This window comes from Myotis lucifugus, unplaced genomic scaffold (genome assembly GCF_000147115.1).
Source record: "Myotis lucifugus unplaced genomic scaffold, Myoluc2.0 scaffold_11, whole genome shotgun sequence".
NCBI lineage: Eukaryota > Metazoa > Chordata > Mammalia > Chiroptera > Vespertilionidae > Myotis > Myotis lucifugus.
The window spans coordinates 14,719,555-14,747,472 of NW_005871059.1; the positions used below are offsets into that span (position 1 = coordinate 14,719,555).

Consider the following 27,918-nt stretch of genomic DNA (forward strand, 5'->3'; position numbering starts at 1 on the left):
CGGGCAAGGCTACTGGCGGGCGATCGGGATGCCCGGCACCGCTGAGCCGTCCCCGCCCGCCTCCCGGGCGTCCGCTGGTCCTCTCCCGGGAGCAGGAGCAGCGCTGGGACCCGGGAGCGGCGGCGCCGGAGTCCGCGCACCGCCCATGGACGCGCCGGGGGACCCGGAGGGCCCACCGCCCCCAGCAGGTGACGGAGAGCAGCGCGACCCGGGCGCGCCTCGGAGGCTTGGGGCTGGTCTCTTTCACTTGAATTAGCTGGGTTTGTTGCTGAGACAGTGGGGAAAGCTGGGACCTGGCTGTAGGGTTCGGACTGCGAACTTTAACCCGCTTGGAAGGGGTTCCAGTTCGGGCACTGGAGCTGGTGTGGTCTCTGCTTGCTTCTCTCTGGCTCGCGTTTACCGGCCGCGTTCACCAGTGCATTCTGCTAAGAAAGCATTACGTGTGGAGGCCCCGCTGTTGTTCCCAACTTCTTAACTTTCTCTCAGTTCCCTTTCTCAGCCACTACAAACATTTTACAAAGATTCCTAAGACTTCCTCATGCGGCACAGATTTTTTCCTCCTGCGCCGCAAAGACACACTGAAAAATTGAGCAAACCAAACATGTTTTTCTTACTTTAGTTTCTTTTTCCTTTTTCCCTCCAAACCATTTAATTTAAAAATGGCTGGTAGATTTGCTGGGTGGGTGTTTGAAACTGAGTAATTGACCTGGTGTCTTTAGTTGAATGAAAATTTAGTCCTTGGAGTAAGTATTAATCACTGTGAAAGGTCAGTAATTGCTGTGAAAAAACAGTAGTGATTTACAGATCGGTGGGATTTGGCTTATCCAGGAGTGTCCCATTGTAATTTGCCAATTGAATTTTTTTGTTTGTTTTCTCCTTACTCTTCACTTAACGTCAGTACTGCCCTACAATGAATGCTTAATAAACAGCTAACCTGACATGCCTGAAACATTGAGTTCATGTAACAAGTGAAGCTAGGAGCTGGAGAAATCATATTATACTTGAGAGCAGTACCCTTTGAAGGGTACTTGTTCCCTGATCCTTCTTGAATTTATTTGAGGTGAAAGAAATAGGCCTTATGGTGAAGGCAAAACAGAGCAGATGGTTTGATAAATTCGGTACTGAAATTCTAACAGGAATACTGTGTCAACTAAAGTGATATGGTTTCAAAATTGCAGTAATGTACAAGGATTGTGTTACATGTGGTCACATGTGCTATATTGAAAATAGCCCTTAGCTCAGTAACTACTATCTTCCGAGTACATAGTCTGTGCACGGAGTGACATTTGTGTACTTTAATCAGTAGTACATGCCTGTAATTGCAGTGTGTTTGCATTTAAGGTGATGACCCTGCAGCAAGTGCAAGAGAGACACCCAACCGGCTTTCGAGAGAACAGCTTTTTGTCCTGATATCGGCAGCTTCCATGAACTTAGGCTGTATGATGTCCTATTCCATCCTTGGACCCTTTTTCCCCAAGGAGGTGAGACATTTTCATATCCTTATGAATTCTTCATTTTAAAAAACCTTTTGAATTATTTAATTTTACAATATATAAAATGTAAAGATTTGCATATAGCAAAGATGAAGTAGAGAACTTTAGCCAACAGAAGACTTCTTATAGAATATTTGATGCCGGAAAAAGAAGATCCAGTCAGAAAGAACATCATCTTGGGAGGTAACTCACCTAAATATAATTGACCTTCTTTGCTTCCAGGTAGTTTGATTAACCTTTATTTGGTTTCTGCAGCTGAAAAAAAAAGGGCTGCACTGCATAACTGAGATTTTAATGTTACTGCAAAAGGTCCTGGTTAAGACAGTAAAGGAAACGTGGTCCATTTAAATTCCCTTTTCTGACTTGAATTTCTTGTGGCATCTAGAGGCAATGTTTGTGCCATGGAAAAATTCTGATTAATCTTGACTAGGTCCTTCTAATCAAAGCCTTTTCCACGGTGTTAGAGTCTATAGATCAGCGGTCACCAACCTTTCGGACCTTACTGACCACCAGTTGGCGACTGCTGCATAGATAATGGCCCAGACTCAAAATGAAAAAACCACCAGAGCAGTGGTTCTCAACCTTCCTAATGCCGCGACCCTTTAATACAGTTCCTCATGTTGTGGTGACCCTCAATTTCATTGTTACAAATTGAACATAATTAAAGCATAGTGATTAATCACAAAAACAATATGTAACTATATATGTGTTTTCCGATGGTCTTACGTGCCCCCTGTGAAAGGGTCGTTTGACCCCCAAAGGGGTCGTGACCCACAGGTTGAGAACCGCTGCCTTAGAGGATCCACCTGGAATCTGGAGGTTGATTGGACGGAGTGTGACAGGAGTGGCCCTGGCTTGGCTGAGTGGAGATAACATGTCCACGTGTTTGACTTGGTGTTCTTTGCCCAAGCCTCAGTGCTCTGGCCCCTCTCAGCCCTCCAACTGCCTTGATAACATGTAGAATGATAACTTCATTCCGTGTACCACAACAGAGGATAAAAATGGCTTCTCTGCTAAAGAACAGTAACACTTTGTACCCAGCCAGTGCTGTTTCATTTCCAGTGTACTTTTCCACACATTTAGCCTAGTTGCTCTCCACAGCTACTCCGTAAAATAGGCAGAGGAGTGAAGATCTCATCATGTTGTAAATGAAGAAACAAACTCAGAAGTTAAGTGTCTGACCCAGTCTGGTTCTGTTCACTGAATGGGAGTGGAAGGCTTCAGGACTTCCCACTCTAGAGTGTGCTAGGCTTTGGATGCGAGGGCAGGAAAAAGATCAGGAAAACATCTCTCTCTTTTCTTGTCCATTGGGAGTGAAAACATATTTTTAATTTTTATTTTTTTAATTTTTTAAAATATATTTTATTGATTTTTTTCAGAGAGGAAGGGAAAGGGATAGAGAGTTAGAAACATCAATGAGAGAGAAACATGATCAGCTGCCTCCTGCACACTCCCCACTGGGTATGTGCCCGAAACCAAGGTACATGCCCTTGACCGGAATCAAACCTGGGACCCTTGAGTCCGCAGGCTGATGCTCTATCTACTGAGCCAAACCAGTTAGGGTGTATTTTTTAAAAAGTTGCAGGGTATTTGGACATCTTTTAAGAAAAGGGTGTACAAAATGTTACGAGACTTTAGAGGAAGAATTGGTTAATTTTACCATGGATGAGGGTGGGGGCTGGAGAGGGAAGGTCAAGAAAGGGTGGCATTGAAAGTGACTTCACAGGATAAATCTAAGGCGGGTCTTGAGAAATGTTAGTTCCCCAGGTGAAAAACAGAGGCGTGGTGTCCTGGGAAACAGCTTGAGAGAGTCACTGGATTAGCAAAGTAAATCGCATGTTCTTGGGGAACAGCAGACATCCTGGTGTAGCTGGGGCCTGGAGCGGAGCGAGGTCTGATTGGAGGCAGAGGATCTGAGGAGGCAGGTTGGAAGTAGAATGCAAGGATCCTCACATGCATGCCAAAGATTTAGTCAGTGAGATGTCATTAGAGGCGTTTGAGCAACACAGAGTAGCCTGGCCAAATTTGGGTTCTGGAAAAAAATAATGACCAGAGCCTGTGGAATTAAGATGCAGAAGAACTGGAGTAAGTGGACCAACAAGTTAGAAGGGCATTTCCTGGATCAGGTGGAACTCAGTGAAATTAATGTTAATATCTTCTTAATGGAATACAAAGGAAAACCAGGAGCTGTGTGTGTGTGTGTGTGTGTGTGTGTGTGTGTGTGTGTGTGTTACGTTTTTTTATTTAGTTTCTTGCTTGCAGAAGGGAAGGCTAAAGAAACGAAGACAGAGGTAGGAAGAGGGCATTATAACTTAAAAAGGTGTAGATATGAAGAGTCAGCTCTTCCTTTTCATTTCATATGGAAGCCTTGTGCCCTGCCCAAACTTACCCTTCCTCCTGTAGGGTCTGTCATCTTTCCTATTAGCCAGAGCTAATTAGACAAAGGGAAAGCAGGCCCTTCTTAAATTCTGGTACAGGATTCCTGCTTCTACTCCTTTTTCTGGCACCCTCCTCCTTTGTCTGAGGATTACATGTGAACCAAAAATTGCTTTGAAGAGCTGTTCTTGCTTTCCTAATGTGAAGCAGGACCCATGCTCTAAAAGTGGTACTCAGCTGCTGCTGCGGTGGTTCTAGGACATCCTGTCACCACCGTCCTGTTTCCACAAAGAATGTGGGAACATGCACACGGTGGAAACTGTCATGATTGCAGTGACCAGAAACTTTGCAAGTTTGTATCCTCATCTAGTAAATGGGGCTAAAAATACATCCCTTATTTAATTGTTCTTAGATATCATGTAAAACAGCCCTTAATAGGATTCTGGCTCATAGTAAGGGTCCAATAAATTTTAGTTGCCATAACCATTACATATTTTCTTCCAGACTCCAGAACTAAATACTTAGAACTATTAAGCAAAAAAAACACGATATTGTAACTTGGCCCATGAATGTTCTTTCTACATTCTTCATTGACTCCTTTGGTAATACCTTCCTTTTGAAATAGCTGTTTTACTTCACTCGGGTTGTCATAATAAAGTACCACAAAGTGGGTAACTTAAACATCAGAAAGTTATTGTCGCACAGTTCTAGAGACTAGGAGTCCAGGATCAAGGGGTTGGCAGGGTTGGGTCCTTCTGATGGCTGTGAGGGAAGGGCCTATTCCAGGTCTCTCTCCTTGGCTGTGTCTCTTCACATAGTCTTCCCTCTGTGGGTGTCTCTGTGCCCAGATTTCCCCTTTGTATAAGGATACAAGTTTTTTTGTATTACAGCCAACCCACTGACCTAGTTTTAACTTGATTACCTCTGTAAAGGCTCTATTTCCAAATAAGGTCACTTCTGAGGTATTGGGAGTTCGGACTTCAAAATATATGAAGTTTGAGGAACACAATTCAACTTATATACTACCTGACCTTTGTGTAGTAGACATGTCGACTTCATGTTCCAGTCTACATAGAGCACAACCTTTTGCTAGGATGTCATCAGTGGTATCTTTTACAATGATATCTCTCTTGTCTCCACACCATTATCTCATGTAGTTATTAGTAATGGAAGAGGAATGGCTGATTCTGATGCTTTAGATCAGTGGTTCTCAACCTGTGGGTCGCGACCCCTTTGGGGGTCGAATGACCCTTTCACAGGGGTCGCCTAAGACCATTGAAAAACATATATATAATTACATATTGTTTTTGTGATTAATCACTATGCTTTAATTATGTTCAATTTGTAACAATGAAATTGGGGGTCACCACAACATGAGGAACTGTATTAAAGGGTCGCGGCATTAGGAAGGTTGAGAACCACTGCTTTTGATTCAACCTCTCCACTCTTTCCTGCCACCAGGTACTAGGGACCAGGGTGAAAAAAAACAAATATTAGAACAAAAGATGCTTCTAGTGCTTTTATCACTTGGAAAATTACAAGGGTTTTAGAAGTTCTGTACCAGGAACAGGGGCAAAGGCATATATATATATATATATATATATATATATATATATATATATATATAATATTCACAGATAACATAAAGGAAGTATGTCAAGATTAGCTCTTCACTCAGTTCCATGGATGAAGTAGAGCCCACATTTCTTCAGCCAAGATGTTTTGTTTTTGTTTATACTTTTTTATCCTTTCTAATTCTGATTTTTTTTGTCAGCTAAAGCAAACAAATCTTTTTTCAGGGGGGAGAGGCTTTATTATTGAGGTATAATCAATATACAAAAGAATTGTGCACATTTAATATATCTACCTTGATGAGTTTGGACATATGCATATATCTGTGATGTCATCACCACAATCAAGATACTAAATATATTTATCACCTACAAATATTCCCTTGTGTTCTTTTGTGAGATTTTTTATGTTTATTTTCCTTTCTTGTTTTTTTTATGTGATAACAATGCAATATGAGCTTATCTTGCTTAACAGAAACTTTATACCCAATGAATAATAATTTCTCACTTCCCCCTTCCTGAAGCCCCTGACAACCATTTTATTTTCTGCTTCTGACTATTTTAGATTCCTCAGGTAAGTGGAATCATGCAGTATTTGTTCTCCTGTGTCTGGCTTTTTTCACTTAGCATAATTTCCTCAACGTTTATCCATGTTGTTGCAAATGCCAGGATTTTCTTATTTTTTAAGGCTGAATAAATATTCCACTGAATGTATATGTTAGGTTAGGTGGCTCAGGAGGCGGCATAGGAAATAAAGAGAGTCCAGTTAATCAGAAAAGAAAGAAAGGAAAGGCTTTATTCTGCGTCCCGGGGCAACCCACGGGCCCCAAAGACAGGGTACGTGGATCCGCGCCAACAGGGAGGGGGGCGCTTTTTTTATACAGCTGTTCAGTGAGGGCGGGGAGCATGAGCTGTGGGAGTTCCCTCCACCGGGTTCGTCACGGTTTCCAGGTGTTGTCATCTGCCTGGTAGCTGACCTGTTACAAATTCTAGGAAGGGCCCAGTATCTGTGTCACCATCTGCCTGGGAGAGGCATGCATCAGCTCCTGGACCCCCTTTCGACCTAACAGTATATACCACATTTTTTTTATCCATTCATTTGTTGATAGACTTTTGGGTTGTTTCAATATCTTAGCTATTGTGAAAAATGCTGTAAATATCTCTTTCAGACACCACTTTCAATTCTTTTGCTATAAACTCAGAAGACAGATTGCTGAATTATATGATAGTTCTATTTTAATGTTTGAGCATGATGAGTGAATTATTTTCATGTCAGACTAGGTTTTAGTATAGTTTCCCTTACTTCTCCATCCTGTTTATTTTATAATAATAATTTTTAAAATTGCTGTACAGATAAAGGTTACAAGATGATGCTCATATCTAATAGCTCCATTTTTTTTACACTGATGCGAATTTGTCTTTCAAACTTAATTTCCTTTTCAAATTTTTTTTAAAGGCTGAAAAGAAAGGAGCCAGCAATACAGTTATTGGGATGATCTTTGGATGCTATGCTTTGTTTGAACTGCTGGCCTCTTTGTTCTTTGGAAAATATGTAAGTATTAAAGTTCATATGAACATTTCAATTTTAAAAATTGTACAATGAGTTATTCTAATTTATCAGTCTAGAATTTCCATTGATGCAGAAATAACCACCATTATACTTTATGAATTGTGCTACTGTTGACAGTTCCATTCTTAGAGTTGATTGATTTTTAACTTCTTTCATGGTTTAAGAAATGTATGTTTTTATTCTATTAAAGAATTATTATAGTAACTGCTTTTATCTTTCTCAAATGGTATATTTTCTGATAAAGTATATTTGTTTATGTCAATATAGACTTGTAGTAGTCATCAATTTACCACTTTCTTTGACATTTATTATAGCTTGTACAGATTGGAGCAAAATTTATGTTTGTATCAGGAATGTTTGTCTCAGGAGGAGTCACAATTCTCTTTGGGTAAGTCATGTTTTGATATGTTTGGGATCTTGAACATGTTTCATAATCTATCTTCAGTTTAAAATGTTAATGGATCCTTTACATCAGTCAGTACCACTGATTGTTGAGTGCTCTGCATGTGACTAATGGTGAAGGGAGTTGGATGATGTAGAAAACAGGATGAGTGACATTGGTCTTAAGAAAAGAATCCTCTAGGGCAGCAGTTCTCAACCTGTAGGTCACGACCCCTTTGGGGGTTGAACGACCCTTTCACGGGGGTTGCCTAAGACCATCGGAAACACATATATAATTACATATTGTTTTTGTGATTAATCACTATGCTTTAATTATGTTCAATTTGTAACAATGAAATTGGGGGTCACCACAACATGAGGAACTGTATTAAAGAGTCGCGGCATTAGGAAGGTTGAGAACCACTGCTCTAGGGGATGGATCACCCATAAACTGACTATTGAATCTATTCATTAGGACTCCTGTGACTGTGAGTGACAGAAACTTAGCTCACTTTTCTGAGTCACAGAAAATTTTTGGCTCCAGCAAGAGAATGAGTTTCTTACCTAGAAAATCAGCTAAAGAAAATCAGAATCCATATGCTAAAATAATTTTATCAAGCATCTTCCTTAAATTCCTGGTTTTGCGTTCCTCTTCTTGTGCTTTGTTGTTGGATAGACTCTACCCTTGTGATAGCAAGATGGCCCCCAGCAGCCACTTTCCTAATAGCTTCTAGTAGAGTTACAGAATGGAGTTCCACTGGCCTAATCTTTGTTGATGACCCTTCACTGCATCAAGGTCACTGTAGCCAGGGAAGAGAATGCACTGATGAGCCAGGCCTAGTCCTGTGCTCACTTCTGAACATGGGAGCAGAATGGTTTCACCTATTGCTATTTGGAGAAAAGGGAAAATAAATCCAGAGGCAAAACTTTGAAAGTTCTTAAGTTTATACAACCATAGTGGCAAATAATATGGAGGAGTTTAAACAAGTTCTTAGGGAACATAGATGAGTGATAGAGTTTGGTGAGATTGTGATGAAATAACCTAAGGAAAACCATATTAAATTAAGTGTTTTTTAAATTGTTCTTTTTATGTGGGGTGGTCTTCTATTTTCTGTATTCACTGTATTTGAAGGTTTGAGCCCCACTATGGCTCAAACCTGAAACTAAGAATCTTCTATATTGGTTCTTGTCAGAGTGATGCTTTATATTTTAAAAGGCCTATTTAGTATTATTTAGGGAGCCAATTATGTCAGCAGAAAAGGGCAACTAAATTCTCATTATGCTTCCAATTGGTACCCTCCAAAAGAAGGTAATTCTTCTACTCAAAGTATAACAAAGCAACTTTTTAAAAAGTTTATATTCTAAAGAGATTTATTCTAATAACTCTAGGTGGGCTACTGCTCTTTTCAGTGAGTACAGTTAAGAAGGAAATGAATAGAAACCAGCTTGGCCCTGGCTGGTTTGGCTCAGTAGATAGAGCATCAGCCTGCAGACTGAAGCGTCCCAGGTTCTATTCCAGTCAAGGGCACATTCCCGGGTTGCAGGTTCGACTCCCAGTAGGGGGTGTGCAGGAGGCAGCTGATGAATGATTGTTTCACATCATTGATGTTTCTATGTCTCCCCTATCCCTTCCTCTCTGAAATCAATAAAAATATATTTTTTAAAAAAGAAAGAAACCAGCTTGGCATTTGAGACTTGTTTTGTTCTCTTTTAGTTTATTGGACCAAGTTCCCGACGGACCGGTATTTATTGCTCTGTGTTTTCTAGTGAGAATAACAGATGCCATAAGCTTTGCTGCAGCAATAACTGCATCTTTTTCTATCCTCGCAAAGGCTTTCCCAAATCATGTGGCCACAGTATTGGTATGTATTTTATATTTTTTTTCCTATTTTACCTTTAGTGTAGGCTAAAATATTTGTTTCACCTTCCAAGTTAAACCTGGGGTCCATTCTACTAGACATGCTTTTTTTTTTTTACAATCTGTGTTTGTTACCTTTTACCTTAGTTTGTACTTCCAGCAGCAGGCTGTCAATAAATGTATCATCAGTCTTACTTAGGTCTCTTCCTGGCCTTAGAATCCTCTGAATGGGCAGTTTGACAGGTAAATGTGGTCCAAGCCAAATATTCTTTTTGCCACTTTTATATTATTTTTTAAAATACCTTCCTAGTAGTATTTTGCTCTCTCTGTGTAGCTGAGATTGGGGTTCGGCTGCCTGAAGCGTTCCTCTGGGTTAGAAAAGACTCAATCTGTAGAGTCCTTCCTCCACTTTTCTAAGATTCATGGGAGCGATGTTAGCAATAAGTTTGTAAGTGCTTCTGTGCTGTCTGTGGAATACCCTCTTATTTTGCCATAAAAACCCAGAACCTGGAAGCATCATATTGATGTGTGTCTCATATATTGCCTAGGTACCTCGACATCTGGTATTAGTGACACACCAGATTCCTGTTGGCTGCTGCCTCCCTGACCCCAGGTGGGCTCTCCCATAGGTCTCTCCTTGGACCCGGTGTGTACAGAGACCAAATGTCACCACAGAGCCTATAATTGTCCTCTAGAGCGAGGGTCTGATCAGTTTAGTACCAGGGACTCCTTCATTTACCCATATAAAATAATATGTCTGGATAGGCTTATTTAGGATAGGCTCATGCTATAGTCATTGCCACACAGTGCTGGCCATTGTGGCAGGTACACTGTTTACATCTCCCAGGAATATATTTCTCAAAAAAGATTCAGAAGACTAGTCTGTTGACATGCTCTGCAAAACAAGGTTTTGTGGCTAAACATGTTTGGAGTGTGCATATGCTATCCAGTTCACATTAGTGTGTTAAGACTCTGAGAAATTCTATAGTAGAGATAGTTTATTTAATGTTCCACAACTCAATTTGACTATGGAACCACCTTTAACTCTTAAAGAACTGGTACTTTGTGGAACACTCTGGAAAGTGTTGCCCAAGAAATTCCTATGATGCCACAGTACTTTGGATTTTTTGATCAGCAGGACATGCCAAGTTTCTATGTAAAATTGCAGCCAAAAGGTAATGGCCTAACATGGTAGTTGATCTGGATAACATTATTGCGAGAAAATGTAGGATTTCTGTATTTGTTATGAAACGTTGAAAGTTATTAGTGGACTACTTTTGTGTCTTCTGTGAGGTCTGAGGATTTTAGGTTGCAAGCCATGGGTCTCTGTTTAAAGCCCCTAAATTAGATTGATTTAAAATGGTGCAATTTCTGTAAGAGTTCTGCAATAGCGAACTATTTTTCCCATAGCACTGTTTTGTTTAACTTTAACAAAACAAAATAATTTTACATGGTACAAAATTCAAAAGTTACAAAGGGAAATATAGGATATAGTGAATATATTCTTTTTTTGTCATTTATTTCAGCTCTGGTGAATATATTCTATATATTACTATTGCTCAGTTCCCATAGACACTCCTGTTGTCCGGGCACCCAGCCCAACATCACTCTCCCAGAAGGCAACAGATACTACAGGTTTCTTCCTAAGCAATTTCATGCACACACACACACACACACACACTGAGAGAGCATGATTCCCTCCATTTTCTTTGCACTATGGTAACATACTCTGTCTTACTTATTACACAAACATTGAAATTAGCTTGGAGCCTGGCTGGCATGGCTCAGTGGTTGAGCGTCCACCCAGGAGGTCACAGGTTCGATTCCCGGTCAGGGCACAAGCCCAGGTTGCGGGCTTGATCCCCAGTGTGGGGGTATGCAGGAGGCAGCCAATCAATGATTCTCTCTCATCATTGATGTTTCTATCTCTCTCTCCCTCTCCTTTCCTCTCTGAAATCAATAAATAAAAAATAGAAATTAGCTTGGAGATCTTTTTATATCTATATATGAAAAGTTCCTCATTCTTTGCTTCTCTTTAATGACTGTGTAGTACGTCACTGTATGTATAACCTAGTTTATTTAAATTGATGAAAATTTCATTGTTTACATCTTTTGCTGTTACAAATAGTGCTACAAATATAAGCTTGCACATACACCATATCACATCTTTATGGCTATATCTGTAAGTTTGATTCCCAGAAGTGGCATTCTTGGTCAGAGAATGTGTGTATTTGTAATGGTTGATTTGCCAAGTTGCCCTGTGGTGTACACTCACCAGCAATGTCCAAAGATGCTCTTTCCTCAAATTCTTGGAAGTATGGAGAGCTTGATAGGCGATAGGGAAACATTGGCATCTTTAAATGTTCATGTCTTTAAAAAGGGAAGGTGAGCTTCTTTTTACATGCCTAAGAGCTTTGCATATCATTTATGTGTCAACAGTCTCCTTATAGCCTTTTCCCATTTTCCTATTAGGTTTTTTTCTTTCTTTTCCCTTTTTGAATTGAAGTAACTCTCTTGATATATTTGGGAAATTAGTCCTTTGTCAGTATTTTTTCTCTATTCTTTGTCTTTTGTTGTGTTTTTCCATACATAGTTTTTCCTGTTTTCATATAATCAGATTTATCAATCTTTTCTTTTGTGTTTTCTGAGTTTTTGTGCCATAATTAGAAAACCTTCCCTACCATAAGGACTAAGGAACAAAAAACTCCCATATTTTATTTTTTAGTGCTTTTATGATTTCAAAATATATATTTAAATTTGGGGTCCATCTTGAGTTTGTGTGTATGTGTGTGTAAATTGTGAAGTGGATAGAATTTTTTCAGATAGTGCCCACTAAACCTTTATTTGTTAACTTTTCAATCAAAATATATTAACTTATTTTTTTTCCTCGATTTTAGGGAACTCTTGAGATTTTTTCTGGACTGGGACTAGTTTTAGGGCCTCCTTTAGGTGGCTTCTTGTATCAGTCCTTTGGCTATGAGGTGCCTTTTATTTTGCTTGGATGCATAATTTTGCTGATGGTACCACTCACCATGCACATTTTACCTAGTTATGGTAAGACTATATTTGTTACTCGCTTTAAGAATCTTTCAGTATTTGCATGCCTTTGTAGACCAATTTAATGTATACTCACTTTTATTTTATGTAATCAATGGTAGATTTTTAGAGTACCTGGAAGTAACTAATTCTGCTTTTCAGAAAAATCCTGTAGGCAATCAGTTGATATAAATGTCTATACATCAGCAATTTTTCTGACCTTTAGAACTAGCAAATATTTAATTTCTGATCATAAAACAGAGCCATATGCAATGCCAACCAAAAGTCATCTTGGACTTAAAGATTCAGAATGACAAGTTACATGCACCACACTTGGCACCATCTTCTTAGAAGGCCACATGAGATAGGAGGGTAAGCCCACACCTTCCTTCCCAGTGGTCCTTGCAGCTATCTGTGCAGCACGGGCAGGTGCGAGGACACCAGGCCGCAGCAGGCAGTAATGGGAGTCATCCTGGCTTCAGTGCTTCGTGCCCATAGGAGTTAGCATATCCTGTGACAACTCCATGGCACCGCCTCCAGGGCCTCCACAGTCACACTCAGGGAGGCACAGATACCTCACCAGGTACTTATTAGTTTGTTTAGAATTCCTTCCGTTCAAATGAAATTTGCCAGGCCAGGGTAATTTGAATTGTGAGCAAGATTGCCTCGTAACACAGTTGTCATTTTACCCTTGTCAGATTACTAGGGGAACAGAGCAAGAGTTCACGTGGGAGCTGGAGAGACAGAGCTAGAGACCATTGCTAGAGAGGCACCATCATTCACCCTGAAACATACTGTCCTCTTTCTAACACCAGTAACACGGCAGCCAGGATGGTATCTATAGACGAGCGTCTAGGTTGTGCTTCCACTTGGGTGTCAGATGAACACTCAACTGATAACTAAGCAACTGACACCAAGTCAGATTCTCATGCAGCAGAGAAAGAGTTTTACTGGCCCTTTATCACACTGTATAAGGAAAAAAAGACCTCGTTTACTAGTTAAAAATAGGACATGGCATTGAAAACTTCTGTGCCGGGAGCCGGTCCATCCTTGCTGCTTGACACAGTCGCTGTAGAGAAGAAACATCTGCACAGCATATGTTTCAAGGGACCTGGCGTATATGGCATACTGTTCTTAATGTTTGCTCCCCTTCTTGGCGCTATGTGTTTTAACCAAGGTCACCTCTCCGAGAAAGGTTGTTTCCCCAGGTAGGAATTTTTCCCTGAAGTTAGGGAGGGAATAAAACCTCTTAACTAAGTGCCAGGTGGGTAGTTAATCACTTTAACTAAGAACAATCACGCTTAAGCTACATAATCTTTACTCCCTGGAATAAGAAACGCCCTAACCTTTGGAATAGAGATTGACAGGATTAAAATCAACTGGTATAAATACAGATGTAACAAGACAACAGAAAACAGAACCTTCTACAGGAACAGAACCTAGAGACAGGACTTGGCTGGAGATCCTACACAGAACCTAGATACAGAACCTAGGGACAGAACCTAAAGTCAGAACCTAGAGACAGGACTTGGCTGGAGATCCTATACAGAACCTAGAGACAGAACCTAGCAAAAGAACATGGTAAAAGATCCTGGACAGAACCTGGCTACAGAATTTGGCTGGAGAACCTAGACAGAACATGGCAGGAGAACCTGGATAGAACCTGGCTGGAGAACCTTGCTACAGAACCTGGCTACTGAACCTGGCTGGAGAACCTGGAGAACCTGGCTGGAGAACCTAGCGAGACAACATGGCAAGAGAACCTGGACAGAACCTGGCTGGAGATCCTGGCTAGAGGAACCTGGCTATGCTGATCAACTGAATGCTGGCCCTGTGTCCTTCCTTCTTCACCGACTCCATCCACACCTTTGGGGACCCCTGGACCTGCTGGGGTTGGACCCCAGCACTTCTGTGATTAGGTGCTGAACTGGCCCCAACATCTGTTACTCCTTGAGTCCCAGCCTGCTCTCCCCATTTCCTCCCCCCATGCCCAATCTTGGTATCCTTTGCAGCCCCCTCTAACCGCCACCAGCCTAGTTGGTTGGTACTTGTTTCTCTCATTTTTTGTCATTCCTCAATTAAAATTTCCCTGCATCTTCATTGAACTTTACAAAGCCCCAGCTAGCTGTATTTTTATGAACAAATTGGCTTGACAAACTTTCTCTTTATCTACAGAAGGACCTTTTAGTTAGATTGAATGGGGAAAAATGGTATAACAATTTCTAACACTGTTAATGTTAAGGCTGTAAGTATTGCCATTGAGTGCTTTTTAAAACTATTGCTTTAGGAGAGCTTAAAGATAGAAGCTAGAAAATTAACTCTTTTTTATTTTGTTGACATTGGCAGACTTTTGTGTTCTACTCCACTCATTTATCTCCTTCTAGACCCCTGGACAATGTGGCTTTAGCTTTGGGTGCCTAAGAGTCAGCTATGGTTCCTAACCTCTCCCTCATCTTTTATATCTGTTCATCAAGTCCTCTTTTCTGTACTTCTCTAAAGAAATATTTCTAACACAGTCATGGACATGTCAATCTTCCTATTAAAAATTCATAAATCTATAAAATGTGAGCTTTACCCTGAAAGCCATTAAGAGCTGTTGTTAGATTTCAGCAGGGGAGTCACGTGTGCTGGAGTATCTCTCCCTCCCATGCTACCTACCCTATTTATCCTTCAAAACTCATTTTGTTACCTCTTTTGGCAAGTTTTTCTGAACCTTCTCAATCACTGGATTAATGCTGAGTAAGTACTGCCACAGTGCTCAATATTTTTTCTGCTCCCTCACACCTGAGGGGTACCCCACCTCCCCATCTCTACAGGTAGCTTGCTGTGGCAGGTGTTGCCAAGCAGGGAGTCACACCCCTTTAAGAAGAATATATCAGAATTGGGAAGAGCAGAGAGAGTACTGAGCAGCTAGGCAGAGCTCCCCAAGTAATTATTCCGTGTGCCTCTTGAAGCAGTTATCACTCTAAGTTTTCAATATTTGAGCTTCTTCAACAGCTTAATTAAATTCTTTTTTTTAAATTAAATTCTTTATATGTTTGTTTTCACAGACATTCTTAGTATTTTGGTAACCCTGTTTCACACTTTGTATTTAGAGAAGGGACCAATTATGCCACAATAGTTTGTCTTATACCATAACTTCATAATACCTTTTATATGCACCATAAATTTAACCGATTAAAGTTGGTATTTTATCATTTATATCTTAAGGTGACTAGTAAATACCTTTAATATACAATTCAAAGTCCACACCAAGTAGTCTGCCTGCCGGCACTTCCACACGGAGCCACATGGTGGTGCTCAACCTCTTTCTAATCTAGACTGACTGCAGGCTCCCTTAGTTGAGTGGCCTGGGCTGTGCTCAGATTTGGTTTATGGTGAATTTTTGGCTAATAATTAAGATACTAACACCACGATTTAACTTTATCTCTCATATTCTGACAAAGTCTAAATGTAGCACTTAAAATAGCTGAACCGCTCTCTGCTTTTTTCGTACTTTGCTCCATACTGGATCATTATTCAACAAGAATGTATTGAGTAATGAACCATGGTGGGTGCTATTGGAGAAATGAGGATATACAAGTGCTGATCCTGGCTCTCAAAGACCATGCTCATCCAACCTCAGCCAGGATCACCTGTGGCCCGGATCACTGCAAAAGGCTCTAACTGGTGCCCCTGTCTCCATTCTCCTTGAGGCCATGGAGAGGCCTCTTTCCAACACAGATCTGAGTCTCATCCTTGTTTGAAATCCATAGAGATTTCTTAGGTTTCTTAGCATATTTTACAAAGTTCTGCATAATCTTATCTCCACATTCTTCTGCAGTATGATCTCATCCCGTTGCATAGGTATCCCTGACTCGCATATACCCGGATTAGTCTTTCCTCCTCTTTGCTTGATCATCTCAAACTCATCCTTTAGGCACCAACTTAGGTATTACTTTTGGAAATCCTTTTCTATATATTGTTACCTGGTGGTGTGTGTGTGTGTGTGTGTGTGTGTGTGTGTGTGTGTGTGTGTGTTTTAAGGAAATGCTCGTATGTGCTCCAATAGATACCCTCTTAGCTCCATCCTACCTTTCTTCACTTTTCTCTCCGGATAGAGTTTGTCCTCTTTGCCTTTGTCTGCCCAGCATTTTGCCTGGAACCTGGCTCAGCAAAGATTTTCTTTAGTAAATTAATGGGAAGATAGGAAAGCCATCCCACAATACAAAACAATGATGAACATGAATTATAGCTTAAGTGTTAAAAGATACGGCATCGACTTGAAGTGCAGCAGGAAACTAGAGAAAGGTAAAATTTGTGGAATCATCAGGGCCATTGCCAGACCTTGCAAAGTGAATAGATTTGAAAAATTAGGGAAAAAAGAAAGGAGTCATAGAATATGAATGGAGGCTTGGGAACAACTGTGCCTGGTACTGGGAACTGGTAAATAGTGTAGGGAATGGTGGGAAAAGGAAGGTTGGCAGTCAACTGACCTTGAAAGTCAAATGTACTTTACACATGATTCAGTAGCACTGCATTCAATCCAGTGTTTTCTTTGCCAGCAGAAAATAAAGTGTTGCGTTCTTTGATGAACTCCAATTCCTCCTCAGCACACACACATTGTTCCTTGATGAAAGATCTGCATTTTCCCATGCACAAAGTTAAACCTTACAGATTCTTTATTCCATCTGGGAAAGGCCACACTTACCTCTAATAACCTATAACCTATGACCCCTTCTTCTCCTCACACTCTGATTCCTTTTGAATCTGAGACATTATTTTTAGGAAAACAATGTGGCCTCTAGGTTTGAATAACTTCTGCAAACGTAGGTAATAAGCAGCTTTAGGCAAACTCAGAGGTGCAGTTATTTTAATAACCAGATGATGATGGCCTTACCAATGTTACTTTTCATAATAGGTTAAATGATAGTTAAGTTATTTTAATTACTCCAATTTCTCTTTTTATTTTACTCAGAGGAGTCTAATCCAGGTCACCACTCATTCTGGAAACTCATCAGTTTACCCAAGGTTGCGCTCCTAACCCTCATCATCACCTCACTCAGCTCCTGCTTCGGCTTCCTTGACCCAACTCTGTCTCTCTTTGTTATGAAGAAGGTAAGCAGCCTGATTGATGAAGAGCTCCACGTTGTAGCAAGACATACGCAGAATGAGAACTGCACACTGAGGTAGCCTGTACCTTTGATGTCCCTGTAACTAGGGGTCTGATTCTGTGTAAATGAAGGAAGCCTTTCACTAAGTAGCTCAAACATTTGTCTTCTTTCCAAAGCCAAGCTCGAGTCATCATAGGTCTGGCTTGTGTATCATCCTGGCTGCTTAATAAGGACACCTTTCCTCTGTCTGTTGGAATTTCAGTGGGGAACTTGCGGTACCCATTGGCTCATTTAATGTGAGGTGTCCTCCCTGAATCCACTGACTTTTTAGGCGATCGCATAGAATTGAATGTCTACAGGCTATATTATATGTAGGATAGGAGGGAGGACCCCAGAGCCTCTCCATCTTTTCAGTGCCGAGGAATTAATACTGAATTCTAAAAGTTTGATATCATAGAAATTTTTTTTAGATATTTTTGAAAAAGATTATTAATAATGCAATAAAGTATATTACCAAGCCTGGTAGTTAACGATATGGAGAATTAACGTGTCAACACTGACTTTATGTGAAGCCCTAGAATTGAAAAAGCAGTTACCAGAAACACCACCCTGTGAAGTCGCTAAAGCCAGTTTTGGGTGTGTAAACTACCCAAAAAGATTAACCTGGGACTCTAATTACAATGCATGGCCCAAGGTTTAGAGAATTGAATACCAGGCTTAAGCAGGGAGCATCCAGGAAGTAACACATAAGAAAACTTTTATGTTTGTGGTGACACATCCCATTCACATCAACAATGTGTTCTTTAAGAGTCTTTTTCCTGTTCCAGGAAGTTGTGTCTAAAAGTTTGTACCCATTCTCTGGTAAACCTAAATCACTATTGTCTATCTTATAAGAAATCTTTAGAAATGTATTTTTCTATGATTTTTTTTTTAACCTTTCTTCTGACTTCTTATCAGTTGTTTGAATAGGTGGTTTGCTGCCAATCCTGGTTTTCCAGCCTTTAGGGTAGGAGGGCTCCACCCTGTCTCCTCCCAGTTGTAATATCAGAAGAGGGCATATCTGACTTTACATATCTTACTTTTGTATCTTGCTTTTATCTTTAAAACACTAATTTTTAGCACGAGTTAATATTTGTCATAAACATTGTTAAAATATAGACTGGCTCATTAAATCTCCTGGGCTTAAGTTAGAAAATTAATTAAGGAAATTGAGGAGAATGAGAACAACTCAGATAACCAAAAAAAAAAAAAAAGGCATTTGTATCATATTGGTAATAATAACAGTATCAGAGTTACGTGGTAGCTTACTGTTTCAAAGCCTTTTAAAATGTGTCATACCATTGAAGTATTTATTTAAATATTGCTATCCCTTTGAGATGGGTAGAATAGATAATATCATCAATGATTTTTACATCAGTGCCCTCAGTCTGTGGACAGTCACATTAACTGATTGCTTGTTAGAAATGCAAATTCCCAGACTTTTTGAAAAAAGCTTAGGGCCCAAGAACCTCTCTTAATAAATTCTCCAGGTAAATTTTATGCACCTAAAGTTTGCAAAGTATTCATTTACATGTAAAAACTGATTCATAGAAGCAAAATTATATGTTTATTGTCAAGTGCTACAAGCAAAAATCTAGGACATCTGACCTCTGATTAGGTGTTTGTTTTTCCTCCTCATAGAGAAAAAGTAATCCATTGACCAATAGACAAACATTAGGAAGGATACTGAGTGTTATTAATAGACTGATGGTAGATAACAAGAGTTGAAGAAATGGTAAAATAGATGTTTATTTTAAAAATGACTTAATCATGGATCTTTAATAATACAAGATTTCTTTTACAGTTTAACTTACCGGCTGGACACGTAGGACTGGTATTCCTGGGTTTGGCACTATCCTACACCATTTCTTCACCACTCTGTGGTCTACTAAGTGATAAAATTCCAGTATGTACACTTAATTTATATTTAAGAATTGCCTTTGTATGTTTAGACCAGTAGTTTTCCAACTGTACCTCTAGAGCTCTAGAGGTCCATTGATTAGAATTGATATATTCTTTTATTTTTAAACTAGAGGCTCTGTGCGCGGCGTTCGTGCACTGGGGGAGGGGTGTCCCTCAGTCTGGCCTGCACCCTCTCACAATCCAGGACCCCTGGGGGGATGTCCACCTGTCAGTTTAGGTCCTTAGCTCTGCCACAGAGGCAGGAGAGCCTCCCACCACCACCACTGTGCTCGCCAGCCGTGAGCCCGGCTTCTGGCTGAATGGCGCTTCCCCTGTGGGAGCACACTAACCACCAGGGGGCAGCTCCTGCATTGAGCATCTTCCCTCTGGTGGTCAGTGCGCATCATAGCGACCAGTCATTCCGCCGTTTGGTCAATTTACATATTAGCTTTTTATTATAAAGGATTTCCACTTCATTAAAGTATAATTGACAAAATGATAATATATTTAAAGTTTACATCATGGTGAATTGTTATGTATATATAGTATATTGTGATAGGAGTTCCTCCATCTAGTTAATTAGCACATCCATCACCTCACCTATTTATCTTTTTGGGGGAAGGTGAGAACATTTAAATTCTAACATATTCAATTTTTTGAGCTGATGGAGAGGTTCCAGTGTGAGGTTCCACTGACTTACAACCTGAGCAGGTTAACTTTGCATTAGACTTTCTAAAGATTAAAAGCTACCCTAATACAAAAAAATGGATTGACTTTAATAATTAGGCCAGAATTCCAGAGGTGCTGGGTCTTGATCCAAAAGAGAGGAGATAATTTGGTTTTCCTGTGGGAGTGAAGAGCTTGGCCACATCAGTATGCATTGGTTATCCCCCTGACAGAAAGTCCCTTCTATACTCCTTTAACTAGGTCTAACCAGGGGTCCTCAGACTTTTTAAACAGGGGGCCAGTTCACTGTCCCTCAGACCGTTGAAGGGCCGGACTGTAGTTTAAAAAAAAACTAGTCGGCTGCTAAGCAACAGGCAGCGGCAGCAAAAACACCCAGCAGGCCGTAGTTTGAGGACCCCTGGTCTAAACCATTCAGTCCAGATAACTAATATAAAGAAATAGTGCTGTTAGCCAACTTTTAAGCTTCTATGGCATTAGTGCTTATTTGTCAAGATCTAAATTACATGGAGATTACTAAGAAAAGCAAGTGTCTTAAACAGTGTTTTAAGCTTGGTTTTAAGACATAGTCTTACATATAACTGAGCAGCTGTTATACCCCTATAATTTTTAGCCTGCATTCAAGTAGTGTATAAGAAATAATTTTAGTGGGTACTTTTTTTAATAATGTAAAATTTCCAGATGTTTTACCTGCTTGTTCCTTGTAGTGACTGCTTTTTAAATTGTTAGATTTGAACTTTTTCGTCATGTACAAAATCTGCCATCCATTCCCTTTGCCAGGAATCCTTGTTTTTGCATATTCCCTGTGTTTGGGTATGTTGTCCTTGCTTTTGTGTTTACCGCCTACCTATTTTCTCTTAAATGTAGAATTTTGTTTTCTTCAATATATTTGGACTTTTTAATAATGCTCATCAGTGATTTTTTAAAATATTCCTTGATCATGGAGGGTTTTAAGAGTTTCTTTGGTCCCTTTCTTTATCAGCATCTAAGGAAATGGTTTCTGGTTTTTGGAAACATAATCACAGCAGGGTGCTACATGCTGTTAGGACCAGTCCCAGTCTTGCACATTCAAAGGTAATTTTTTCTTCTCTGTAATTTTGGTCAAACAGCATTAAGATTTTTTTTTTAATTTGGTGTGATATTAGGACCTCTTAGTATTTCAAGCCTTATTATTGAAATAATTACCTTGCTTTATGACAGTATTGGATTGTTTGTTAGACTGACAGTATTTATCTTACTAGAAGCTAGCAGTGGTACAAGCAAACAGGAATGCATAAGATCTGTATCAAATGAGAAATATGCTTATTCTCCCTTTGTGTTTCAATATCATACTTTTTTGTTGACACTTGTCTTTAGTTGATACTTAAAATGTTTTTTGTTTTAAGGAAGGCAGGGACCAAATGTGTGTGTGTGTTTTTGTTTGTTTTTTGTTTCATCCTTACTATGTAGTAGCTGCTCAGTGAAGCTTGTTTTTTTGTTGTTTTTTAATATTTTTATTGATTTCAGAGAAGAAGGGGGAGGGAGAAAGAGAGATAGAAACATCAGTGATGAGAAAGAAACATCAATTGGCTGCCTCCTGCATGCCCCCTACTGGGGATCGAGCCAGAAATACAGGCTAGCCAGTCAGCCAATCCCCAAACACCAGATAGGGTTGACTATGCAGCCCCAGCCAATCAGATACTTTTTAGTTTTCTCTTCCTTTTTCTTTATTCTTCATCCTATCAAAGCTTCTTGCCTTCTGTCCCATTTTGCAGTTCTCAGAAAGGAGACTGTTTTTATCACCTAAATTGTCTTCATTTGGAAATAGTACTGATATCAGAGGGATGCTGCAGCATTCAGTGAAGGTAATGGGTGCTAGGTAACTGGCATTGTGCTCCACGTGGTACAAATACTAGTTTCCTGTCACTTTACCACCGCCCTTCTGACATTTTTTAGCCAAATGAATTTCAAAGCCAAGCAATTGAAAGAAAAACATTAGCATTGGCGCTTTCACCAATTTTGAAAGGATTTTGCAGGTGAAATAAGGCAAGTTGACTCCAGACATGTGATATATGTGACAAAAGACATTGAGTTATCAGGATGAATTGACCCCCACCCCCAAGTATAAGGGGCTAAAGGATGCAGTCACTGAATGAAATGTGACCAGATGGGAATGAGGACAAGACTAGGCCTGGAATCTGTGAAAGGAACTTCTCTGGGATCCCGCCTGCCCTCCTTATCATGAAGCTTTGTGTCTCTTCAAAGGCTAATTTTTGTTTTTCTCTGAAACTCTTTTGCAGTCAACTGTGGCTGCTGGTGCTGATGTTAGTCATCATTGGCATTTCCTCCGGAATGAGTATAATCCCGACTTTCCCGGAGATTATCAGTTGTGCCCAGTAAGTTACTTTCATTCTGTATTTTTTTAAAATATATTTTTATTGATTTCAGGGAGGAAGGGAGAGGGAGAGAGAGAGAGAAACATCAATGATGAGAGAGAATCATTGATCGGCTGCCTCCTGCACACCCCACACTGGGGATCAAGCCCACGAACTATGACATCCTGGTTCAGTGGTTGACGTTCAACCACTGAACCACGCTGGCCAGGCAAGAGCTGTATTTTAAACAGGCTTTCGTGGATTTCTCAATTTTGTGAGATTTTGGAAGTGTTTTTTTTTTTCACAATAGTATATCTTTATGATATCATGTCACACACTATTGTGATATAAATAGTATGTGCAATAATGCAATAATATAAATGATAATGTATACAGTAATAGTTAAACTGGGTTGTGAATAGAGGCGTAGCTTGGTTTATGTACAGATACACATTAAACAACCAAAGCAAAATGGAAAAGCCTTGGCATTATTCCTCTCTCGTGGACGAGGTCCATCCAAGAGCATAGAGTGACCAGGCAAAATGGCTCTAGTACCAAGTCCAATGCGTGAGGGGTTTTCCAAGCCATTCTCTCACACCAGCTGTGTGGCCTACAATTCAACTCAGTTCTGACACTGACCACCCACAGACAGATCAGATTTCACAGGCTTAGAGCTCAGTCCCACAAGACTGTCCCCACTTCAGATGCCAGTCACAAGCTCAGGGTACCACCTGTACTCCTGACTGACTGGCTGTCAATCAGATGTCCCCATGATCCCCTCCTTGGATTTGATTCATTTGCTAGAGCAGCTCACCGAACTCCAGAAACCAATTTACTCCCTAGATTATGTTTATAACAAAGGATAATAAAGGGTAGGAATCAACAGCCAGATGAAGAGATACACATGGCGGGGTCCTAAACAAAGGAGCTCCTATACTCATGGAGTCTGGGCCCTGCACGTTGGCAGGTGTAAGCGTTCCGGTTCACCAACCAGGAAGTTCTCTGAACCGTCCTTTTGGTTTTTTATGGGAGTTTTATTACTCTGGCATGGTTGATTAAATCGTCGATCACTGGCAATTGATTCAACCTCCAGCCCAGAGGTGAATGGTGTGGAGGGATGAGGGTGGGGGGACTGCAAGTTTCAACCCTCTAATCACAGGAACAGCTCTCCTGGCAACCGGCCACCATCCTTAGGTGTTTTCCAAAAGTCACCTCATTAATATAACAAAGACTTTTATTGCTTTCAATCAGGACATTTCAAAGATTTTAGGAGCTGTGTGTGCCAGAAATGAACCAAGACCAAACATGTATTTCTTATAATAAATCACAGTATCACACCAGACATTTGCCACTTGGTCAGCAGTCTCCCACTTAGCAGGCTTGATGATGGAGAACACAGAGTGAACTTGGGGGAGTTTATCCCTTCAGGGAGAATATTGGCCTTTAGGCTGTGTCAATCAACATCTCCCACAGGAAGAAGGAGCTGCCCTGCATTTTCTAAAAGTTGCCTTTACATGCTCATCCCATTTTAAGAATTTCTTCATTATATATTTTTCTGAGCATTTAGTGCAAATGGATTGTGATTCTTAATGTTGTATCTTATATATGCAACAAAATTATTTTTTAGAAACCCAGGAAGTAGACATTAGTATGACAATTCCTTCAACTTAGATTAGCTTTTTATCTTAGAAATGGAGTAATCTTGCTGTTGGTTTTGTTCAGATTACTCCTGGCTTACTTTATCCATTATGCACAGTTCTTTTCTGTCACACAGCTTCCCTTGCAATCACTGATACACTCTTGTCTCTCTTTGCAGTGAAAATGGATTTGAAGAAGGATTAAGTACACTGGCACTCGTGTCAGGTCTCTTCAGTGCAATGTGGTCCGTTGGGTGAGTAGCCATTGAATTCCATTCACACTGGCAAGATGGAAAATACTGTCCCTCAGTTACAGATGAACAAATGGAGATACCAGATGAGTTGGCAAAATTTATTTAGGGCAGAACCAGAGTTTTACCTGTACCCTCTGACTCTAAGATCATTGGTTATGCCAGCAGTTTTACATACCTAACCAAAATGGTCCCATGCGTGTCTTATAAAAATGATATTTTTAAGTTCACTTATCAGGACCATATCTCCATTTTTAAAATTTATTTACTTATTTATTTTGTTACTCTCTACCATGCCAAAGGGATAACTGTATGCTGGCAATGTAGATATCATCCATAAATATGTACTGAATTAAATTATCTTTAATACAAACACTGAGTAGAGAGAATAGTATAAAAATTATTTTGAATGCCTGTCTTTTAATTTTATTTTCGTGTAAGGCATCAGCTTTTCAGAAGCAGTTATAATTATACAATTGTTTAAAAGATTTAAGCATCATCATTTTTCAGGTAGAACCATTTTCTTATACCCAATGTTGGGTCCAGGAACCACCATTTTTCTTTAGAACTTATAGTTCCAATGTAATGAAAACCTATAACTGAAGGAGCATGCAGCCTTAGGAAGGATCTCTCTCCCCCCCCCTTCTCCCTCTCTCTCTCTCTCTCTCTCTCTCTCTCTCTCTCTCTCTCTCTCTCCCTCTATTATTTAATACCCTTTCTACTTTTCATTGTTAGTGCTTTTATGGGACCAACACTGGGTGGATTTCTGTATGAGAAAATTGGTTTTGAATGGGCAGCAGCTGTACAAGGTCTGTGGGCTCTGACAAGTGTGAGTAATCAGTCTTTTATTTTCATTTTCTTTGTGTGGAGAAACATGACTTGGAGAATTGACATTAACTAGTAACTTCGATTGTGTTAAAGGGACTATTGATGGGCTTGTTTTATCTATTGGAGTACTCAAGGAGAAGAAGAAGGTATGGTCAACTCTTGAACTTCTTTCTCCCTTTAAAGTTGGCTTCTGACCCAACTGGTTTGGCTCAGTGGATAGAGCATTGGCCTGCAGACTGAAGGGTTCTGGGTTCAATTTGTCAAGGGCACATGCCCGTATTGCGGGCTTGATCCCCAGTATGGGGCATGCAGGAGGCAGCTGATCAATGATTCTCTCTCCTCATTGATGTTTCTACCTCTCTCTCCCTCTCCCTTTCTCTCTGAAATCAATAATAATAATAATAATAATAATAATAATAAAAGTTGGCTTGTGGAGACCGTGTATGCATATATGCATAACCCATGAACACAGACAATAGGGCGGTGAAGGCCTGGGGTGGGGGGTGGGGACAGGCTGGAGGGGGTCAATGGGGGAAAAAACGGACATATGTAATGCTTTCAACAATAAAGGTTTATTAAGGAAAAAATAATAAAAAATAAAAGTTGGCTTGTGGAGATGAAAAAGAAACACCATTCTACCTCCATTCTGACAGTCAGCAGATTGCTAGGTGCTCTAAGCCTCAGGACTTGGCAGATACCTTTGAGGAGGTAGTTGGGTAGAGACATAGGTACTGAGTTTTTTTAAGATGAGAAATATTACGATTCTTCTTTTCTTTCCTTCGATGTAGATCAAAAGTTCACAGTACCCTTGGTACAGAGGAGGAACAGCGTGCTCTCTTGCCTGATGAAAACCAGCCTTGAGAACCTTGGGAGATACAGGGTTGGGAGATGGATGTTCCTGGCCTTGAATATTAAAGTTGGAAAGTTTGAAAAGTGTTCTTAATTTTACGCACAGAACTCCATGAACCCACACCAGCATCCTGGAAGTGTCCATATATTTTTGGATGATCCATGGTGGCTGGCTGCACATACTGTTGTCCTTCAAGGCTGGCCTGCTGAGCCCTGGCCCGTTTGGCTCAGTGAATGGAGTGTTGGCGTGCAGACTGAGGGGTCCCGGGTTCGAGTCTGGTCAAGGACACATGCCTGGGTTGTGGGCTCAATCCCCAGTGGAGGGCATGCAGGAGGCAGCTGATCGGTGATTCTCTCTCATCATTGATGTTTCTATCTCTCTCCCTCCATAAAGATATATATATTAAAAAAAAAAAAAAAGCTGGCCTGCTGAACCACCCATATTTAAAGCATTACATCTGAGAAGAGTAGTTGAAAATCATCAAAACTTTGTGTTTCTAGATGATCCAACTTGGGCTTGAAGATGTTGTTGACCCTAGGTCTCCTGTTTGCTCTGTTTACTTTTTATTCAAAATGCACTGATTCTGTGAATGTACCTTTGTATATTAACAAGGAAAGAAAATATGTAAATTGACATTAACTAGTAACTTTGATTGTGTTAAAGGGATTATCGATGGGCTTAAGGGAAAGAATTGATATGCTTAAAGATAATCTAAGTGACTCAATATTTGTAGAACAATTACTATGAAATCAGTTTTAAAAAGATATGCTTGATCTTTGTCCTGAGATTTCTGTTTTTGTTCAAAAGCAAATTTCCTGCCTATAATGCAAAAACTGTAACATTTCCTGGCCCTCAGTTCTTTTAAAAAATATGTGTGGAAGGTAGAAGAATAGCATTACTTAAGATGTCCATTTGTGCAATGTATTTTCAATTATTATCTGGATTTATAAGCAATGCTTGATATAACATTCATTTCCTATAATCTCTGTTTCAATTCTGCCATCTTTAAAAAAACAACACATATTTCTATTAGATATATCCATACCTAGAGCAGGCGATTCCACAGGAATGCTTGTATGTTAGTGAAGGGATTCCTCCGACTTCATGTAAAATCCATGCTGTTGTTTGAAGTGAAAGAGAGAGTCTCTATTGTGCAACTATCACACCTCCTGATCCATTTCCGTGGTGTAACAGCCACATTTGCCTGTTTTAAACAGAAGAAATGGCTTTAGCTACTTAGCTGTACAAACATATTTATTGAATGCCTTTTCTGAACCGATCCTGTGACAATGTGCTAGAGATTTCACAGATTTCAAGATAAACACAGTCTGCCCATATCCAACTTATATTTTAGAGGAAGATAATAGATAAATACCAGAATCTCTATTTTACAGAGAGGCTAGGCAGGAAAACAACATGGTGATGTGAGGGAGTAACTGATGGCTTGATTGGGTGTGGGGTCCTAATTTAGACAAGGCTTCTCTGTGGAGGTGGGGCTTTTGAACTGAGAATGAGAGGAAAGCAGACCGCAGCATGTGCAAAGGGGCTGGAGGTGGTCAGAGATGAGGCCGCGGCCTGCACACCTGAAGTCTAGTAAGAGAGGAGGTTGGAGAAGTGTGGAGGGGCCAGCTTTTAGGTGGGGGTGCTAGATCCGATTCATATTTCAGGAAGGCTATTGTCTGGGCATGTGGATGTGAGTGGGATGTGATTTAGCAGAGTTGGAGGGAGATCTTCGGAAGCTTTGAGGGAAATTTTAATGATTTGGATCAGGGATGTGGTGGTAGAAAGGGAGAAGAAAGGGCATGTTTGGAAGTGGAACCAACAACACCTGCTAATGTGGAGGGAAAGGGAAGAGGAATTTAGGATGACCCCAGGTTTTGGCAGGAGGGTGAAGGAAGAATAGTAGCAAAACAGATCCTGAAGGGTCAAATTAAACCATAATGTGATGCCCTTTCACACCACCAAAACGAACAGAAAAAAAAAATGTAAAGGATG

General features: G+C 40.2%; 1 protein-coding gene across 3 annotated transcripts; it reads left to right on the forward strand.

Moving 5' to 3' along the window:
* Positions 1-5: 5 nt before the first annotated feature.
* On the forward strand, positions 6-26,166 carry SLC18B1 (solute carrier family 18 member B1). 3 transcript variants are annotated; one of them, XM_014451908.2, is made up of 14 exons: positions 7-188; positions 1,342-1,481; positions 6,897-6,992; positions 7,325-7,398; positions 9,106-9,253; positions 12,147-12,303; positions 17,243-17,382; positions 19,222-19,323; positions 20,986-21,077; positions 22,283-22,378; positions 24,174-24,248; positions 24,981-25,074; positions 25,167-25,219; positions 25,862-26,166. In XM_014451908.2, exons 1-14 carry the CDS (start codon positions 29-31, stop codon positions 25,932-25,934), a joined length of 1,500 nt encoding a protein of 499 aa, XP_014307394.1. In that variant the 5' UTR covers positions 7-28; the 3' UTR covers positions 25,935-26,166. The 3 variants fall into 3 exon arrangements, with proteins under 3 accessions (XP_023606019.1, XP_014307394.1, XP_023606018.1); XM_023750250.1 differs by lacking the exon at positions 25,167-25,219; XM_023750251.1 differs by lacking the exons at positions 24,981-25,074; positions 25,167-25,219 and having other exon boundaries at positions 6-188.
* Positions 26,167-27,918: the final 1,752 nt, after the last annotated feature.

What these genes read in the sequence shown, in the direction of transcription:
- SLC18B1 (XM_014451908.2), top strand. Translation starts at nt 29, where the DNA reads ATGCCCGGCACCGCTGAGCCGTCCCCGCCCGCCTCCCGGGCGTCCGCT. An exon ending in CTTTGTTCTTTGGAAAATAT is followed by an intron (nt 6,993 to 7,324) that starts GTAAGTATTAAA and finishes CATTTATTATAG; the next exon opens with CTTGTACAGATTGGAGCAAA. An exon ending in GGAGTCACAATTCTCTTTGG is followed by an intron (nt 7,399 to 9,105) that starts GTAAGTCATGTT and finishes GTTCTCTTTTAG; the next exon opens with TTTATTGGACCAAGTTCCCG.